Source organism: Sus scrofa, chromosome 1, assembly GCF_054392235.1.
Source record: "Sus scrofa isolate SSC_HxYL_T2T_F1_AM1 chromosome 1, Sscrofa_HxYL_maternal_Yorkshire_Landrace_v2.0, whole genome shotgun sequence".
Lineage (NCBI taxonomy): Eukaryota > Metazoa > Chordata > Mammalia > Artiodactyla > Suidae > Sus > Sus scrofa.
This window is the reverse complement of record NC_139383.1, coordinates 232,466,722-232,486,602: the sequence shown is the minus strand read 5'-3', so window position 1 is coordinate 232,486,602 and position 19,881 is coordinate 232,466,722. Positions and strand designations below refer to the sequence as shown.

Here is a 19,881-nt window from a genome sequence, read left to right as displayed (position 1 = left end):
TCAATAAAATAATTGATAATAATCCATTACCTCATTCAGTAGTCCCCAAAGCTCTGGAGGATATGAGAGGCAAGTACTATAACTTTTCCTATTTTTATAAAAGAGGAAACAAACCCCAGAAAAATAGGTGACTTTCACCACTGTCATACATGTTGCACACGGTAGTACCATGATGCAAATTCAGAGCTTCTCATTTGTCCTCCACCACTCTGCAGTGATGAGTTTAATTATGAAAGCCATGTGTACATACGTGCGTGATTACTTAACAAAGCCAAGTACATGAAGTAGAAAGGTGATTTCCCCCACCATCATACACACCCACGTACCCAGATATATATTCACTGTTAACTGTTTGAACCATGTGCTTCCAACCCTACTTTTGATGACTAATTATAAACACAAAAGTGGGATCGTGTTACACATGATCTTCTATTAACTGCTTTGTTTCTTAACCGACTCTCATCCACCTCTTTCTCATGTCACGTATAGACTTAGCTCCATTATTTATGGATATTCATGCATTCCTGGTGAGGTTGTATCATAAATTATGAACCTGTTCTCTATGGCTGAACATACAAATGGTTTCCAAGTTTTTCTCTAGCAAAATGCTGCTGTGAGTGTTTTTGTATATAAATGTTTCCACATTTATATTAGAAACTTTAGAGCATAGAGTCTTAGACTGAGGGATTCCTAGATTATTGGACAAGTATTCTTTTAATTTAGATGTATACTGCCAAACTGCCTGACCAAAAAGTTGTATCAATTTAACCCTCACCAGCAGTGTAAAGACATGACAATTTTCCAGCACCTACACCAGCTCTGAGTATTTTCCTTTTTTTCTTTTCAATTAATGGATTGTTTTTATTTGCATTTCTTTGGTTATTAATGAAGCTGATAACCTTTTCATGCATTTGTAGTAGGTTGTTGACAGTATTTCTTTTAAACTGTTTGAATTTTCATATTGATTTGAAAAAGCTTTTCATACATGGTAGATTGTTAAAACCCTCCTCCCAGAATATTGTGGGGTCTTGGGCCCAGCAGAATAAACTGTGGTTCCATGATTTCAAATTCTTTTCACTTTTTTATTAAAAACACCTAAATGTACCTAGATATCCCTATCTACAAAACTGGACTCATTAGAAAAAAAAAGGCAATAATTATTCTATTTGTACAAAACACCTATTAGTAGGGACTTGGAAAAGGAAATAAAATTTTCTGTGACCTTATGCCAAGAAAAAGAATTTCTTTGGGGATTGAATGTTCCTAAAATTTTTTTTCTTCATACAAATAGAAGCATGACTGCAAAATTTGACGTCATTAGCAACGTAGGAGATGAAAGATATTTAAAGGCTCAGAAAATGTGGATTTTAACAAGTCTTGTGTATATTCTACATATCCTCTTATTCATAACTAATGAGGGTCAAGTCAGATGAAAGAACCTAAAACTTTCCCTTTGGCTATGCAAGTATAAACAGTAAAGGCACACTGGCCAAATCTTGAGTGTTTGCAATTAGCTGTCAAGGCTGTAGGCTAACAAAGGACACTGCAGCCCCTAGCTTTCTACCTTCAATTTAAAAATCCCTGGGAAATTTAGACCCTTTCATTTACTTCCTATTATTCCCAAATAATCCTATTCAAATCCTATTACAGCTTGCACTGATGTCACTATCGTCTAACAGAAGAGTGGCCAGGGCCCAAAAGATGAAGGTTAAGGTTAGGTGAAGCCAATACCTCTGCTTAGATTCCCCCCAAATAGGTTCCAACTTTTATTCCTCAAGGCTCTGCAGAAACTAGCAAACTTCCAGAGTTCAAAAAAGGAACAGATGTTTTATAGAAAATTCTTAGGGCAAGTTTCAGACATAATGTTGCTGATGTGTATCTGTCTTTTCAATAAACATCATTATGCTTTATCACAAGATTTAATAAAGCAGCTTAGCTAAAAATGCCATCTGGGTCCCTGGACACATTAAACAAAGCTTAAAATAACCCACCCCAGCAACTGGGAGGGCCCAGCTGTTCTCAAAATCTCTCCCACTCCTTTTACTTCCCCATAAAAAAAGTGAATGAAGACTTAAGGGTAAGAGAGTCAAGAATGAACTGAAGCAAAAAGGGAAATGGATGGAATCAAGGGCACCCTAAAATTCGCTATTATCATATAATAGATTTCCATTTTCCATAATTCAGGGATGAGAATTTGGGAAAGGAAGCAAGATAAAGTTATGGAAGTCTCTTTAGAGTTTTCTGATGTATTATAAACTAGCCCTTTCTAATGTCTAGGCCATTGTAGCCCATTCCATTCATCTATTCTGCATAGAAAGCAATCACTACCTGGTTATTTTTCCCTTCCAGAGACAGGACCTGGAGCTAGCCATGCCCAGATTTCCAGATCCATTCCAGGAAAGCAGCCTCATGTGTTGAAGCATGTGTTCCTCTCTCGTGCTTCCTTCTCCTTTCCTCTCTACTTACCACTCACCACCTAATTCCACTCTGCTTCTCTTCTAAATATATGTTCCTTGACTTTGGGACCAAACCAAAATTTGTTCCCCAGATATTTCTCGTAAGTGCCAAGGCAAGTGTATTCTCATTCTTTGGAAACCAACACCTCTTTGTAACCTGCTGGAATCAGAAACGAGCAGTGCCAGCATCTATCCAGAGGGTACACTCGAGTTCCTCACTGACTGGGCTTTCCTCCTATCACTTAACCTTACTGTCCACCTCTAAAAGATATCATAAGGCATGGAGAAGCTCTTGAATTCTGTAAGCTGCACTGTAGGCCAATTTTATTATGACTAATGCTTCTCATCATATGGCCATTACAGTGCATGGCTAGTCAACAAATGGATTTTCTCTTGGCTAAAACCTGTACCAGAGCTCTAAGTTGTTTTAGTCCATACACACAGTCAAATCATTATTATCAGAGATGTATTCAGTTGACCATAATAATACCCCCTGGCATTTCTTAGTGCTGCAGATGTTACAAAATGCTTTCATACTCAATGCTTCATTTGATTCTCAGAATAATTCAGTGATGCTGTCATATCCAACTTATAGATGAGAAAACAAGTGGTTTCTAGGTATTTCAAGAGGCTAAAGCATTTGCACTACAACTTGTATGGCAGACCTAGAAAAAGAAGGCAAGCCCCCCAGCTGCTGGTATAAAGCTTTTTCTACCATACCTCATTGCTTCCTGGGCTAAAGTCAAAAGAGAATGTGGTGATCACATGAAGAACTCTGGTATGGGTTTGCCAATTACATACTTGTAGTATTTTGTGACCTACGATTATTTAACATATAGTTTCTTTTGGTTTGAAGAGTCTGGCTCTATTATAACACACACACACACACACACACACACACATTTTAAATGCTAAATTATAGAATTGTGCCGTCCAGTATGGTAGCTACTAATCACCTGTGGCTATTTAAGTTTAAATCTTAATTAATTAAAATGAACTGAAACATGGAGGTCCCATCATGGCTCAGAGGTTAATGAACCCGACTAGTATCCACAAGGACATGGGTTCCATCCCTGGCCTCACTCAGTGGGTTAAGGATCCGGCATTGCCGTGAGCTGTGGTGTAGGTCACAGATGCAGCTCGGATCCCGGCAGCTACAGCTCCAATTCGACCCCTAGCCTGGGAACCTCCATATGCTGCAGGTACAGCCCTAAAAAGACGATCAATCAATCAATCAATCAAATGATCTAAAATGTGAATTTTTCAAGTATTCAATAGTCATGTGCCCTAGTTGGCTAGGAAAAATGCAGATTATAGAGATTACAAAGCATTTCTATCATCAAAGTAAGTCCTATTAGACAGTGCTGACATGCAACATCGTTTTACAGAAAGAAGACTTTAGAAAAAGTCTGTAGCTTCTTGAGGCAGACATAGTGCCATCATCTGTCCAACATTAAAGGTAGTTTAGGGCTAAAAAGAAAATTAAAACAAAGAGGAGGAAGAAAAAGAGATGCCCTTAACCACAGATGGAACCACCCAGAGAAGGCAAAGGCATTCCTGTAGCCATTGTGATGCATGTGGCTTTTCCTCTCTTTAAGACATTAGAATAAATTGATACATAGAGGATCTAAAGCCCTGAGGAGGAAATAGAAATAGGATTTAAAAAATCAATTAGTTACGAAGTTTAATCACAGTTCATTTAAATAACACTATTTCCTCTTTGTACTTAGGAGTTATTTTTCTCTTGCTCTGTATAGCATGACACAGTTTGTATCTTTAAAGGAGAATTAAAATACTTCTGGGGATTTTTTTAGATAAATTCACATAGCCCCATAAAAACTACTAAAAAAAGGTAAAAGTATCTTTTTATTCCTCACTAATATATTCACCTAATATATAAAAGTACAAGAATTCATAGCGATATTCAAAAAAGTGAAGGCAAAACAAAATTCATGTGTCATCAAGGGAGGTGGCTATTTCAGTAAATTCTTACACTGAAAATTGGTAATTAAAAAAGACAGAGACCAAGGGAGGTAGGGGGAGGGAAGGGATGGATTGCGAGTTTATGATTAAGAGATGCAAACTATTATACACAGAATGGATAATGAACAAGGTCCTACTGAATAGCACAGGGAACTATATTCAATATCCTGTGATAAACCATAATGGAAAAGAATATGAAGAAGAAAGTGTGTGTGTGTATATATATATTATATATACATAACAAAATTGCTGCTGTATGGCAGAAATTAACACATTATAAATCAACTATACTTTAATAACATTTTCAAAAATGATTTTAAAAAAAAGACAGAGAAATAAACATATATTCTGCCTTTCCGAATGGAACTATATTACAGGATAATCAAAAAGCCTCATAGTGAGGAAAATGCCCAGTTTACAGAAAAATGTCACCAAGAACATGTAGATGGAATTAGATAATTTAAAAAGCATCATTTTGAAACCCCTCATGAAATAATCACCTCAAGCCAGTATCATTAATGGATGCTAAAACAATGGAGTAAAGGTTGATAAGGAACTGATTTTTTTTTAATGGGGGAGGTTGAACCTGTGCCCCTGGGCTACAGCAGGAACTGTGAATTATTAGGAACTTAATATTCACAAAGTTCACTCCATAGGCTACTGCCTAGTCCCAAAGGGAAAAGTAACAAATAATAGCACCGCAGCTCTGTAATCATCTTAGCATCATGAATGATGGAACAACCATAGATGTTTCTTTGCATCATGCAACTGAATACACACCATCACCTATGAAATAATCTTGTAAAAAAAAAGTTGAGGAGCTTCCTGGTGGTGCAGCAGATTATGGACCCAGCATCATTACTGCTGTAGCTCTGGTTACTGCTGTGGCACAGCTTCAATCCCTGGCCTATGAACTTCCACATGCTGCAGGTGAGGACAAAAAAAAAAAAAAAAAGTTGAACCTGAATCTAATTAACCCTTTAGAGTAATTTCTAGTACACACACACACACACACGCACACTCACACAAATAGGAAACAGAAGGAAAAAGTAAAGTACACCATAAAGAAGTAATCAGAAAATTCCAGAAAAGGGGTGGAGGAGACATTCTATAGGACAACCAACCAACCTAGTCTCTTCAACAGGTCAATTTAATTAACAAAATAAAAATAAAGGGGGGGGAGTTCTTTCTAGGTTAAAAAAGACAAATGTAATGTGTTCCTTGATTAGAAGAAACTTGTTTAAACAAATTAGGTATAAGAGCCATTTCAGAATAATTGAATAAATCTGAATGTGGACAGGGTAATAAATGATATAAAGAAATATTTTCTTATTTTGGGGGGGATGTTAACGACATTATAACTACCAAGGAAAATGTTCTTATTTTTTAGAGATCCATACTGAAAAACTTAGGGGTAAAATGTCATTTTCTTTAAACTTACTTTTTATTCCCTCAAAAAGATGAAACAAATATAGAAAAATGTCAGCAATCTAAGGTATGGACATATGGATGTCATTAATCTATTCGCTCCATTTTTTGTGAAAGCTTGAAAATTTCTTTCTAAGAAAAAAAATTTTAATCTCAAATTGTACCACTTTTTGTGTAAGAATCTATTCCAAGCTTTATGAGATATTAAAACATTAATAGCATAGTTTATCATTTCATAAATTCCAAAATTCTGTTCTTCTCCAGCAATTATATAATCAAAGAGCAACTAGGAGCAACCAGACCAGTTAAAAAAAAAAAGCGTAGAAAAAATTGCTTTATAAAATTAACTTTTTCAATCAAAACCAAGAATTTCAGACAGAGAAAGAGAGAATGCAGCCCACCTGGTCAGATTCAAGTCAGTTCAAAGAGAATAAATTCTATTTTCTACTACTTTTCTAGCCTGTTTATGAATATCCAGTGGGAAATCCAAAAAAGGCCAGAGCATTCTGAATTGAAGTTCCTGGGTATAATCAGCAGGCCAAGTTAAGAGACTAGTGCATCCCCATCAATTTGCAAGACCAATTTCACTTACAGTGGTCCCTTTAAACCACCTTCCTTGTTCCTGAAGCCAGCCTTCTGAGTATTCACTTTGTTTTAACAAAAGTTCCCAAGAAAGAGAACAAAATGAGGAAAAGATTGGTAAAAAAAAAACTGGCTGTTTGAGATTTTGATAAAAGTCAACCATCCCTTTCCACCATGCCCACCCATCTTAGAAGCAGTACTTGAAGATTATTTAAGAGATGGTGCTTCTATGTGAACTTTAATGTATCAGTCTGTCCTTCATGACAACTGCTACATTAAATTTGACTCTATTTTAAGCCTATATTAACATATGCTACCTATCTCCCGAAATAAACTCCACTCTTAAAGTTGATAAAATGTGTTTATCAGAGAAGACACATTGAAGAGGTTGAAGAGTCCTTAGCATAAAGTGTGCCAAGAAATAACAAAGCATAATAATAATAATAATTTGCTCATGCAAATCAATGACTATAGCTTCACAAATATCCTGACCCACAATAAACATTGGACAGGCTATGTCTCTCTCATTCCTTGGAAAAACTGGCCCAGGAAAGAGTACGAAAGCTGCCCCAAGATTCATCACTCTCCATCATTCCAAGGCAAGGGCTTTGTCAGACAAGAGTAAAAACCATTTGTCAGCCTCTCCACAAACCCCTGATTCAAGCCAACTTTCATCAATTCCCAAATGAGAAGCCAGAGAAATGGTCCCATATCTCCAGCAGCAGCATCTGCTGGGGGTGGATATCAACAATCTGCCACCCAACTCACCCTCTCCACTCCCACTCCACCCCCATTCTTCCGAGGGCTCTTTTTCTCCCCACTGCTTTTGGGTTATTAAAACAAAACAAAGCAAAAAAAACAAACAAAAAAAAAAAAACCCACAAAAGCAAAAAGGGGATCCTCTTCCCCCATCCCTGAAACACTGACAAAGGGGAATTACAGCAGGTAAATGTGACAAAATAGACAACCTCCAAGCTTTTTTTTTTTTTTAAACAAAAAATGAGCAAATAAAAAAGGAGAGGGTTGGAATAGAGGGAGGGAATTCAAAAGCTGGATAATTGTTTGGTTTCACTTTTTTAAATGTTCACACCCATTTATACATCTGCAGAGGTTTCACTTAAAAGTTCTATGTGTGTGGTTCTGAAGACATTAACAAGGCTGAAAGTCCTATTTTAGACAATGTTTCCCACAGAGATTTCAGGAATCCCTGAAGTTCGGTGTCCCTCTTGAGATGTTGCTGGCTTTGGAAAGGAGGAAACCAGGGAAGGGGGACATACCAAAAAGTCGGTCCAGTTGTACGATAGGCAGAAAGGAGGGAGGAAAAACCCAAGGTCTGAGAATCATATCCCGAAAGAAGACTGCAAAGGTCTTGGGAGAAGGGAGAGGAAATGAGGATGAAAACTGCAAAGGTGAAGAGGCACAAAATACTATCAACTGCCAAAGGGCATCTTGGAGAGAAGTTGGGAACTGCTTAAAGAAAGGCATTGCAAATCTCGTTTCTGACCATTTAAGAGATGTGCCTCCTCTCCTGGGACCTGAAAGCCCAGGCTGTAGAGCTTCACGCTGATTCCCGCCCCATCCCTTCCCTAATCAAATTAATCTCGAAATAACTCCACGAGGTTAACGACCCAATAATATTAAAAACTTTCAGGGTCCACGCTTGCCAAAAATGTCAGGGATCAACACTGGGGTGTGTGTGCGTGTGTGTGTGTGTGTGTTGAAATTTAGCGGAGCCAAGATTTAGGGTGGAAGAAGATGATTGCAAATAGGCTACAAGGGGGGGTAAAAACTATGTTGGTAGCGGGAGGGTAGGGCAAGCGGTAAGAGCAAGTATTTTAAAGAGCTGGCGAGGAGAAAGACGAAAAGAACCGCGAGCAGGTGTGGGACGTGCGCATAGTCCAGGGAGATTCAGGGAGCTGCGGCAGGTTCAGGATGCCCGGCGGGGCACAAAGAGGGTCGCGGAACTCTTAAGGCCTTTCGGGGCGGCGGACACGATCTATCCCGGGTGTGCGGGGCGCGCTGGGGAGGCTGCGGGGAGCGGCGGTGGCGGGACGCGGGCAGAGAAGACCTGGGGGAGCGGCGAGCCCGAGAGCGGGGTTGAGGAAGGGAGGTCGGCTGGGGGCCGGCAGGGCGAGAAGGGGGCAAGGCAGACTCGAGGGGAGGCCGGGTCACTCACCCCGTTGGCCGCGGCCATCTGCACCACGATCTCTGTGGCCGTCCTGCTGAAGTACCTGCCGTCGCTGCCCACCACCATGGTGCAGCCCTGGCGGTCGCGCAGGTCGATGGACGACAGCACGCTCTGGATGAAGTTGGGCAGGTAGTTGCGCTGGCCCTCGAAGAGTCCGGTGGGCCGCCGCAGCCCCCCGCCGCCGGCCGGCCGCTGGTCTTCGTAGGGCGCCGTGGGCACCGTCAGCACTGGGATGGGGCTCCCTTCCATGGCGCCTCCTGGCCGGTCCTGCCGCGGCTCCGGGAGCCGGAGGGAATCTGCAGGCCACCGGGGCCCCCACCGGCCTGGCCGCACGCCCGGGCTCCGCCTCGCGCCGCGGCCCCCTCCGCGGCCACGCGGCGCCCCGCGCCCTCCCGCCGCGCCGACCGCTCCTCCCTCCGCACGCGGCCCCTAGCTGCCCGGGAAGAGTTCGGCCTCTACCTTCCAAGAAAGTTTGCTCCCGCCCAACTTCCTCTCAGTCCGAAGCGCCAGAGGTGCCGCAGTTTCTTCCCTGAGCTGGACTCACTTTCAGAGTGTCCCCTTCTCAGAGCCAGCTACCCCGACCCCAGGGGCGCCTCCTCGCGCGCCTGGCCCGAGCCTTCCTCGGCGATAGCTTCTCTCCCAGGCACACCCTCCGCTAGAAAACAGACTGGGGGTGTTGAGAGCTAGAGCAGGATTGGGGGGTTCTCGCCCGCACCCGCAGTCCCTCTCCCTTCCCTCCCGCAGCCCGGCCTCCTAGCCTCCCTGGAAATGAGCGGTTTACACGCACCAGTTTCTCTTTTGAACAAGGACAGGGGAGGGAATTGGGTGGGGGCTGAAACCTTTTGCCATCAGGGAACAGCCTCGGCCAAAAATAACCCTGGAAAGGCGAGCTGAGAATTGTTATCTTCTGCCAGCGCTGAAATTGGAGGCTGGGCACTGCGAGTGTGTCTGTGTGTGTGGACACACACCCCACCATGACCATTTGTTGCAGGGAATCACACACTGTCAGGCCCTTCAATCCAGCGGGACCCACCCAGCCATCCACACTTTTCCCCAACTCTCTGAAGGCAGCACACGTCTCCGTCTCCGGGTGAAAACTTTTTTGTTTGTTTGTTTGGCTTGTTTGTCGTGGTAGTTAAAACGGCAGCAGCAACACAGCCGCACAGAGAAGTATTTCCTTATTCTGCTTGCCCTTCTCACCCTCCCTAGTCCAGCTCCTGCTTGGAACCAGGCTGTCCTACACTGAACTTGTCCACACTGGCTCCTACCAGGATTCATCGCTTTCACTTGGAGGAAGGCAAAGCCCTTTATACCAGGAATGAATGGACAAACCCGAATTAAACAAGGACAGAGAACCAGGAACTGGGCTTGGTCCTTTCACATGCATTCTCATCTCTCTGTAAAGTCCACCAAAAATCCCAAATCAAGAAATTCCCCATAGAAAATAGGTGTGAAGAGAGAACAGGCTAAAAGAATAAAGCCCCAAAAGGGAAGAAATAATTCTTATTTTTGCTTCTGTCTCCTTTGACTCCCAAAGCATTTTTTGCACCAACTAAAGTCACTAAAATCTCCTGCTGCTTCCCCTCCAAATATTGTGCACTTTCTGAGACTAATGTTGACTTGCTGCAGGGTTATGAAGTGATAGTCATAAAATGACTGACTAATAGCTCACACTTATATGCATTTTTGCAGTTGATAAAAGGCTTTGCATCTGTTTTCTCTTTGGAGGATCAAAACAGCTAAAAGAAGTAGGAATGGCATTCATATCATTCCCATTTTAAGGATGAGAAAAAGGAGGCTTTCTATGAGGTTGAAGGAAGTGGCCAAGATGCACTTGCATTCAGTCCACATTCTTATATGATGCTTCCCCTTTCTATTTACATCATTAAAGTGTGAGATCATCAACTGAATCCAGTTGAGACATTTTAGCTTTTCTCAAACAGCAATGTTTTTAACGTGTGTACGTGTTGTTATTGTTTTAGTTCTACTCTATTTTCAGGCCCCCAAGAGTCCATTCCCCTGCGAAGTTCTTGACATTATGGTTGAGCAAGCCTTGTCTCAGCATCAAATAGAATATTAACATGTCTCAGAACCTGTGCATTTCTCTGTGGTGTGGGTTTTTTTATTTTTTTATTTCTTTCCTTTTTAGGGCCCCACCTGCGACATATGGAAGTTCCCAGGCCAGGGGTCGAATGTGAGCTACAGCTGCCAGCCCACACACACCACAGCCACAACAACGTGGGATCCAAGCCGCCTCTGCAACCTACACCACAGCTCATTGCAATGCTGGATCCCCAACCCACTTAGCAAGGCCAGGGATCAAACCTGCAATCCTCATGGATCCTAGTCAGATTTGTTTCCACTGCACCACAATGGGAACCCCTTTTTTAATTTTATTGTAGTTGACTTACAAAGTTGTATTAATTTCAGGTGTACAGCAAAGTAAATTCATTATATATATACACATACATACATTCCTTTTCAGATTATTTTCCCATATATGTCATTACACAGTATTAAGTAGATTTCCCTGTGCTATACAGTAGGTCCTTGTTACCTATATATAGTAGTATGTATGTTTCAATCCCACCCCCCCTAATTTATCCCTCCCTTCCACGTGTCCCCTTCAGTAACCATAAGTTTGTTTTCAAAATCTTTGAATCTGTTTCTGTTTTGTAAGTTCTTTTGTATCATTTTTATTAGATTCCGCATTTAGTGACCTCATATACTATTTGTCTTTGACTGATTTAGTATTGTAATTTCTAGGTCTATCCACGTTTTATTTCATTCTTTTTTACAGCTGAGTAATATTCCATTGTAATATATATACCACATCGTCTTTATCCAATCTTCTTCTTTTTTTTTTTTTTCTTTTCCCTTTTTCGGCAAATGGCAGTGCTCAGGCCAGAGATGGAATCCAAGCCAGAGTTGCGACCTCCACCACAGCTACAGCAATGCCAGATCCCTAATCCAGTGAGCACGGCCAGGGATCGAACCCATGCCACCACAGAGACAAACCAAGTCATTAACCCACTGCACCACAGAGGGAACTCCTATCCAATCTTCTGTTGATGGACATTGAGGTTGCTTCCATATCTTGACTATCATAGACAGTGCTGCAATGAACGCTGGAGTGCAGGATTTTTAAAATCACATTCTAGGAGTTCCCGTCGTGGCGCAGTGGTTAACAAATCCGACTAGGAACCATGAGGTTGCGGGTTCGGTCCCTGCCCTTGCTCAGTGGGTTAACGATCCGGCGTTGCCGTGAGCTGTGGTGTAGGTTGCAGACGCGGCTCGGATCCCGCGTTGCTGTGGCTCTGGCGTAGGCCGGTGGCTACAGCTCTGATTGGACCCCTGGCCTGGGAACCTCCATATGCCGCAGGAGCGGCCCAAGAAATAGCAACAACAACAACAACAACAAAAAAAGACAAAAGACAAAAATCAAATCAAATCAAATCAAATCAAATCACATTCTAATAACACTTCGAGGAAAGATGGTATCATTCTCAGAAGAGAAGGTGACAAGTCCTCTGTCACAGTAAAAAAGAAAAGGACGTAGCCTCCAAGCCTTAACCTGAAGGTCTCCAGGACTCCACCTCTCCACTTCCAGGACCTGCCTCTCTGTACATCACCATCATTCTCTCCTACCACAGCCTAGCTCCATCCTCAGAGCTGAGGACAAGTCAGGCACATGACAGACAAGATTTTACAGCTTTACCAGCCAAGAAGAAAGCTTTGTCCCTTGGTTCTAATCCCCAAATTTCCAAAGACTCTGATTGGTCCAGTTGGAGGCGGTGCACCCAACCACATAGCAGGAACCCCACAGTGAAAACGAAAACAGTTCCTCCAAAGTCGGGGGTGCTGGTCCCCAGAGAGAGGTGAAATGGGTGACCAAACCATAGTTAACACTTTCACTGATCAAGTCTTTTGAAAATTTTATTTTTCTCAGAATTCATATAGCACTTTGTGTCACTCATAAGGAATATTTCCATATACCTTCTCTCCTCCAGCTGCATGTGGCCGTGGAATAATGTCTTACCCTCTTCATCACTGTGAAATGGGGGTTATTATAACCCCAACCACATAAACTGCTGGGAAGATAAAAGTATTACTAAGGTGTCTGACAAACAGAAAGGCATTTGATAAATGTTAGATGGTCATATTATGGCCATCAGTATAGTATTTGTCATTATTATTAATGTCCTGTATAGTAAGAACTACAGTTTCTATCTTTGTATGTAAAGATCTTTAGGTAAAGGTGATATTATATAAGGTTTAGTTGCATTAATCTGGTTCTTGACCATGGAAACTCAAAATATATAGCGTAGTTTGCCCTTGAAACATACAAAAAGGGTTTATGAATAAAAGAGATCTCTTCAAAGCTGCCCCCCAATTTTGATCAAGTTAATTCCAACAAGTGTGTAACAGTGATGAAGAAAGGAACCTGACAGGGCCCCACAGGTAAAAAATGCCTGACCATAGTTGCTCTCTGGTAAAATGAGAAGGTCGGATTAGATCAGTGTTTCCCAAAGGGTTTTCCTCAGAACACAAGTGCCTCCCAAATGCTGCACAGGCAAGTATTTCATGATTCTGCATGTTCTGGAGTTCCTGTCGTTGCTCAGAGGAAACAAATCTGACTGATATCCATGAGGATGCAGGTTCTATCCCTGGCCTCACTCAGCAGGTTAAGGATCCGGCATTGAGCTATGGAGCGAGACGCACCTCGGATTTGGCGTTGCTGTGGCTATGGTGAAGGCCAATGGCTACAGCTCTGATTTGACCCCTATCCTGGGAACTTCCAAATGCCATGGCACAGCCCTAAAAAGAACAACAACAAAAAAAAAATTCTGCATGCTCTATGCCATTCTTAGAGTTTCACAATGTACATTTTCACATTACCTCATTTTCTGAAACCCCTGAAAGGTCCTGCAGAAAAGACCTTTAACTTTTTAAAATCAGTTTAACTCTTTTTTTTAACTGGCATTTCCCTACATAAACTCACACAGCCCTTTTGCTTAGGGAAAGGGACTCAGACAAGCTTTGTGACTACAACTGGTGACAATCCCCTCCCCCCCTTCCTGTGCCCCCAGTGGGCTAGGTCATGGATAAATACATTTTCCTGATTTTTTTTTTTTTTTTTTTTTTGGTTTTTTAGGGCCGTGGCCAAGGCATACAGAGGTTCCCAGGCTAGGGATCCAATCAGAGCTGTAGCCATCGGCCTACACCACAGCCACAGCAACAAGGGATCTGAGCCGCATCTCACTTCTACACCACAGCTCTTGGCAATGCCAGATCCTTAACCCACTGAGCAAGGCCAGGGATCTGACCCGCATCCTCATGGATGCTAGCCGAGTTCGTTAACCACTGAGCCACGACAAGAACTCCCGTTCTCCTGATTTTAAGGGGCTGGTCACCCCTTTGCGCTGAGTTCAGAGCTTCTCTGCACCATGGGTCACAATGAAGAGCAGCCCTGTTCACCTACAGATGCCTTCCAGCCTTCTCTGAGCCTCTAGGGGAAGGCTTCTCACTTAGAATTCTTGGCATGAAACAGGAGCAACTGATAGATCCTTCCTTCCGCTGGGATTTCCTTGTTCTCAAAAAGGTGTCCGCTGCCATCTTCATGTAGAGACACGCTAGCTGGCTCTGCGAGACCAGCATTTCTGAAAAAGAGAATCTGGGGTCAAGTAAATCTTGAAACACTTCATACTTGATCCAAACTCTTGTAGCTTCACAAAGCACATTAGCATATTAAAGACTCCAAGAGGTTCCACAAGAAAGAAACCTATTTCACTTTAACCCAGTATTTCCAAATTTTGACTGCAGGGCCCGTTTCCAAAACACCTATTAAGAGATTAAGGACATTACTATTCCATGAAACACTTTAGATCTCTGGAGTCCCTTCCAGCACATCATTCTATGATTTGCTTTTTTATTTATGAGGCATTAAAAGACTAATCAGACTTCCATTTAGGAACTTACCCGAATGTACAAGAGGGAGCAGATAAAATTGCCCAATTAAAACAAATAAACTTGGAAGTTCCCTTGTGGTGCACCAGGTTAAGGATCCATGTGGCGCAGATTGCAACTGCGACAGCTTGAGTTCAATCCCTGGTCTGGGAACTTCCACATGCCATGGGTGTAGCAAAATAAATAAATAAATAAGCTTCAAAGCTTTTGACACTTAAAATGAATTTTATCCACACACACATAGATGTAAGTATATTTAATTTTCTATGTTCTGTTCTTCCACACTCCTCACCTCTGGTCCCCTGACTGGCAGGAAAGTCTTGCACATGTGTGGCCCATGGTAGTTCTATATTCCTACTGAGTTGCAGTCCATGTCTTTGAACAAAGGCAGTGCTGAAATCATGCTGTCGACTCATTGACTCTAAGAGGAGAAGAAATGCGAAAAGCACAGGACAAAAGACAGAAAAGCAGGTAGGAAATGTCATGGGGCAGTCCTCGAAGGAAGCACTTAGTTCTCCTTTTAATATGCCTAAACACCTTCTGGTGGTAAGGAAAGTCCGTTATATATTCCTCCTAAAATACCACCTTCCACTAAGCCTTCTGGTCCCAACAAATGAAGTTACATAGAGTAATTCCAGTAGAATTTGCTGCTTCTCTACTTCAAGGAAATGTGCATGTCACACAGGTATCTTAGAAATGTTTGTGTACTTGACTCTTGAGTTGCAGCATCTCAGGCTTTGAAACTTTGTTTCCCACCTCTACCAGTGACTACCCATTGGCCCTGGACTAGCACTTACCCTCTCTAAAGCTCAGTTTCTGCATCGGGAAAGTAGACACAATGCTACCTGCTTCCTAGACTGAAGATCATATTCACAGAGCTAATATGCAGAGTTCCCATTGTGGCTCATCAGAAACAAATCTGACTAGTATCGTGAGGACCCAGGTTCTATCCCTGGGCTCACTTAGTGGGTTAAGGATCTGGTGTTGCTGTGAGCTGTGGTGTAGGTCACAGATGTGGCTTGGATCTGGCATTGCTGTGGTTGTGGAGTAGGCTGGCAGCTATAGCTCTGATTCGACCCCTAGCCTGAAAACCTCCATATGCCATGGGTGTAACCCTAAAAAGACAAAAAAAAAAAAGACCTAATATGTGTAAATTGCTTAGCACAGGGCCTAGAACATAATAAGCACTTAATAAGTCCTTGCTGTAATATTATGATTTTTATTATTACTGTCACTAAAATAATTATATTATTGCTATCATAATTTTTACTATAGTAATTATTACTATAATTATTATTACTATAATAATAATGATCCTTAACTTTTGCATCAGATAGTATTGCCTTGGAGGCAGCAATGGACTGTGTCTGATTAACTTTTTCAGCACAATATCTAGCACGAGAGCACATGCAAATTAGGGAGTTAATGTTAAGGATGAAAAAAATTATTTTTACTGACCCTTGAAAATGTTGTAAGTAACTGTGCAAAAAAAGAGCCCTCTGGCTCACACATGGAAACTCCAGTTCCTCTGTAGTTTGATTTTGGAGGTAGCCCCGGGATACCTAGGCACAGTGAAATGCTGTTTACATCTTCTGAGGCCAACAAAGTAGTGCATATAGCCAGTGCAGGTGTGGTCTCCTGACAGCTGCAGGCACTAGCCCTAACTTTAAAGAGCACTTCATGTTAACTAGCTTGTAAAAACTGGTTTTTGGAAGGCAAAACGTTTTCATTTATTTCAGTTTTACCTAAAAATAAGAGGCCTCTGATCCGCCAAGGATGGAAATTCGATATCTAGAAACATCAATGATATGCAGTAACAGATTATCAAAAACTTTAGAAAGAGTTCTATTAAACTCTCTATTCTAAACATCTTTATTCTATAAAAGGCAAAAAAAAGTTTACTTCTCTAAAGCAATCTCAGTATTTTTGACACTTGAATTTTGTTTTTAAAGCCTTCAAAAAGGAGCACAATTTAGATATGTGTTTAAAAGGAAATGTATCTTCCAGTTTTACTTAAATTATGTTCCATTGGTCATTTGCCATCATATGGAATTTTTCTTGGTGGTTTTTATGTCCGGATTTTAGGAAGGGACCTCCAATATATGGCTAATCTCTGAATAAATATTTTAACATTCCTATTTAAAGTCATTTTTGGAGTTCCCATCGTGGCGCAGTGGTTAACGAATCCGACTAGGAACCATGAGGTTGCGGGTTTGGTCCCTGCCCTTGCTCAGCGGGTTAACGATCCGGCGTTGCAGTGAGCTGTGGTGTAGGTTGCAGACGCGGCTCGGATCCCGCGTTGCTGTGGCTCTGGCGTAGGCCAGTGGCTACAGCTCTGATTCGACCCCTAGCCTAGGAACCTCCATATGCCACAGGAGTGGCCCAAGAAATAGCAAAAAAAATAAATAAATAAAAATTTAAAAAATAAAGTCATTTTAAAAGCTATTTTATATCCGTCTGTCATGGGACTAAATAACATGGCTTGGAGTTCCCGTCATGACTCAGCAGTTAACAAACCTGACTAGTATCATGAGGACGCAGGTTCCACCCCTGGCCTCACTCAGTGGGTTAAGGATCTGGCATTGCCAAGAGCTTCGGTGTAGGTATCAGATGCTACTCACACCCCCGTTGCTGTGGCTGTGGCATAGGGTGGTGGCTGCAGCTCCATTTGGAGCCGTAGCCTGGGAACCTCCATATTCCTCAGGTGAGGCCCTCAAAAGACAAAACAAACAAACAAACAAAAACAACCTAAATAACAGGACTTGCTGTATAAGCCAGTATTCTTGCCTTATGAATGGATTTTCTTCAGCCATGAAGTGTGGGAGAATTTGCATGACTAGTCGTGTAATACTGTGATATCAAGACCAGCCAGTTTGATGCCATCCTCAAGTCCTTCCGGCCCAGTCCACGGCCAACTCAGGTTTTACAAACCAACTTACCAGGAACCAGTGTTGCCAACAATCCTATGTGCCCTGCCAGACCAATTTTCTCCATGAGATTCTTCCAGCCTTTCCTCATTCCCTTGGGCACATCTACAGAGAACACACATATTTGAAAAGCATCTCAAGCAAAGATAGAAGCAATGCACGTGACCACTGCATTTTAACCTAGGGTTTTCTGGGCATACTTTTAACCTCAAAATGGTGCCAATGGTTGGGGTTTCATAGGTTCAAATATGGCTCCCAACTTCATAGTGATGCCCTTGGGTACCTTCATTATTTTGATGCTTTTCTTACCACTGTTTCTTGTGTTTCCTTGGAAACCGAAAAATCATCACTTTTCATTTATCATGGAATTGATTTTTCCATCTTTCAGTAGGAGCTGAAATCAACTGAGAGGTTTGTATCCAACAGTGGTTCTATTTGTCAATGGGAGATCCCCCAACAAGTGTGACTTACTCAAGGATATGGTTCATGACAGCAGCTCAGAGCTCAACAGTAACATTTTATCACTGACCCTGCCAAGGGTCCAGCATAGGGTGTTATTCCGTTTCACTGTGTCCAGATTTTCTGACAAATAGTAATCACTGGGATTCAAGAATGAGGAAATGGAATTCTGAGAATTCTCAGCAATTCCAGAATTCATGTCCCTATTCTGCACTTTTCATAACACCTACTTACACGTTTTTGAAAAATAACTAGTGACTATAATAATAAACAAAGAATCATTTTTCTGTAATAGAATTGTATGAAAAGTTTCCATGGTCTTCTGTTAAAAAAGATATAATATCAAATGTATGGTTTATTATTATTATTAATAACCAACATATTGTGATTATAAAAATCCAGTAACATGGAGAATAGACTTGTGGTTGCCAAGGGGGAGGGGGAGGGAATGGGATGGATTGGGAGGTTGGGGTTATTAGATGCAAATATTGCTCTTGAAATGGATTAGCAATGAGATCCTGCTGTACAGACTGAGAACTCTGTCTAGTCACTTATGATGGAGCATGATAATGAGAGAAAAAATAATGTATACATGTATGTGTAACTGGGTCACCATGCTGTACAGCAGAAAAAAAATTGTATTGGGGAAATAACCATAACAATAAAAATAATAATAATAATTTTTTAAAAAGGAAAAATAATAAAGACACACTATTAAGGAAAACATAAATAAATAAAATAAAATCCAGTAATATCCCAAAATGACCTCTACCTGATATGGACATGGAATAACGAAAAACATTAGAAAGAAATGAACATTGATACAAAATAAATGCTAAATAAAATAATTTTAAATTGGAAGATAATTCTATAAATATTTTAAAATTATCATTTCTTTTTTTTTTTCTTTTTAAGGCCACACTTGTGGCATATGGAAGTTCCCAGGCTAGGGGTCCAAACAGAGCTGCAGCCGAAGACCTATGCCACAGCCATAGGCACAGCCATGCCAGATCAGAGCCACATCTGCAAGCTATACCGCACCTTGAGGCAACACTGGATCCTTAACCCACTAAGTGAGCCCAGGGATCGAGCCTACATTTTAACCTGCTGAGCCACAACAGGAACCCTACAACTATCATTCTTTAAATGAAATTTTAACCCCACCAGGCATCAATTGTTCTGTCCAAGAGAATTCAAATAATGTAACATATGAATCTCCCACAAGGCACTAAAGATTAAATATTAGAATGGCCAGTTTAAGGGCATATTTTGCTTCCAAAACTTGGTATTTCTTAGAATACCACTTATGAGGTTTGTAAAAAGTATAATAAGCCTATAAACTGACTAATATTTATTCACAAGAATGATTCAACTCAGCAGCCAACAGAGCCATCAACATACACTTTGAGCAACAGATACAAGACTGGCTGATGCTTCTCTTCCACCGCTCATGTCCCCATTCCCAAAAATGTTGACCTTAACCTCTGAGCCTGTGCATCAATATTTACTGCTCCTGCTTGCAAATTGAAGTCAGTGGATTTCTTCAAACAAATAAGGTCTCTATATGGACTACTAAGCTTGATAAGCTTGAATTCTTTTTTTTTTTTTTTCCGGTCTTTCCAGGGCCACACCCACAGCACATGTGGAGGTTCCCAGGCTAGGGGTCAAATCGGAGCTGTAGCCGCTGGCCTATATCACAGCCACCACAACACCAGAACCGAGCCACATCTGCAACCCACACCACAGCTCACAGCAACGCTGGGTCCTCAACCCGCTGAGCGAGGCTGGGGATCCAACCCCCGTCCTCATGGTTACTAGTCAGATTCCTTTCCGTCTAGCCACTATGGAAACTCCTAAGCTTTAATTCTCACAGGAAAATTATAATACTTCT

General features: G+C 41.6%; 2 protein-coding genes across 7 annotated transcripts in view; both read right to left on the bottom strand.

Annotated features, from left to right (window-relative positions):
• Window positions 1-8,935, bottom strand: part of PGM5 (phosphoglucomutase 5) — a 203,367-nt gene extending 194,432 nt beyond the window's left edge. For all 4 annotated transcript variants that reach the window (XR_014822672.1, XM_003121933.7, XM_084987596.1 and 1 more), the window contains exon 1: window positions 8,626-8,935. Coding sequence is in view for 3 of the 4 variants with exons in the window: in XM_003121933.7 (XP_003121981.4) it covers window positions 8,626-8,886 (261 nt within the window). In the remaining variant the exon portion in view is untranslated. The remainder of the gene's footprint in view (window positions 1-8,625) is intronic.
• Window positions 8,936-12,562: 3,627 nt separating this feature from the next.
• Window positions 12,563-19,881, bottom strand: part of LOC146407052 (uncharacterized) — a 49,051-nt gene continuing 41,732 nt past the window's right edge. For 2 of the 3 annotated variants that reach the window (XM_084987731.1, XM_084987742.1), the window contains 3 exons: window positions 17,544-17,636; window positions 14,897-15,025; window positions 12,563-14,297 (listed from right to left, as the gene is read on the bottom strand). In XM_084987731.1, the coding sequence (XP_084843857.1) occupies window positions 14,116-14,297; window positions 14,897-15,025; window positions 17,544-17,636 (404 nt within the window). In that variant the 3' untranslated portion in view covers window positions 12,563-14,115. The remainder of the gene's footprint in view (window positions 14,298-14,896; window positions 15,026-17,543; window positions 17,637-19,881) is intronic. The other variant, XR_014822710.1, reaches the window with a different exon arrangement.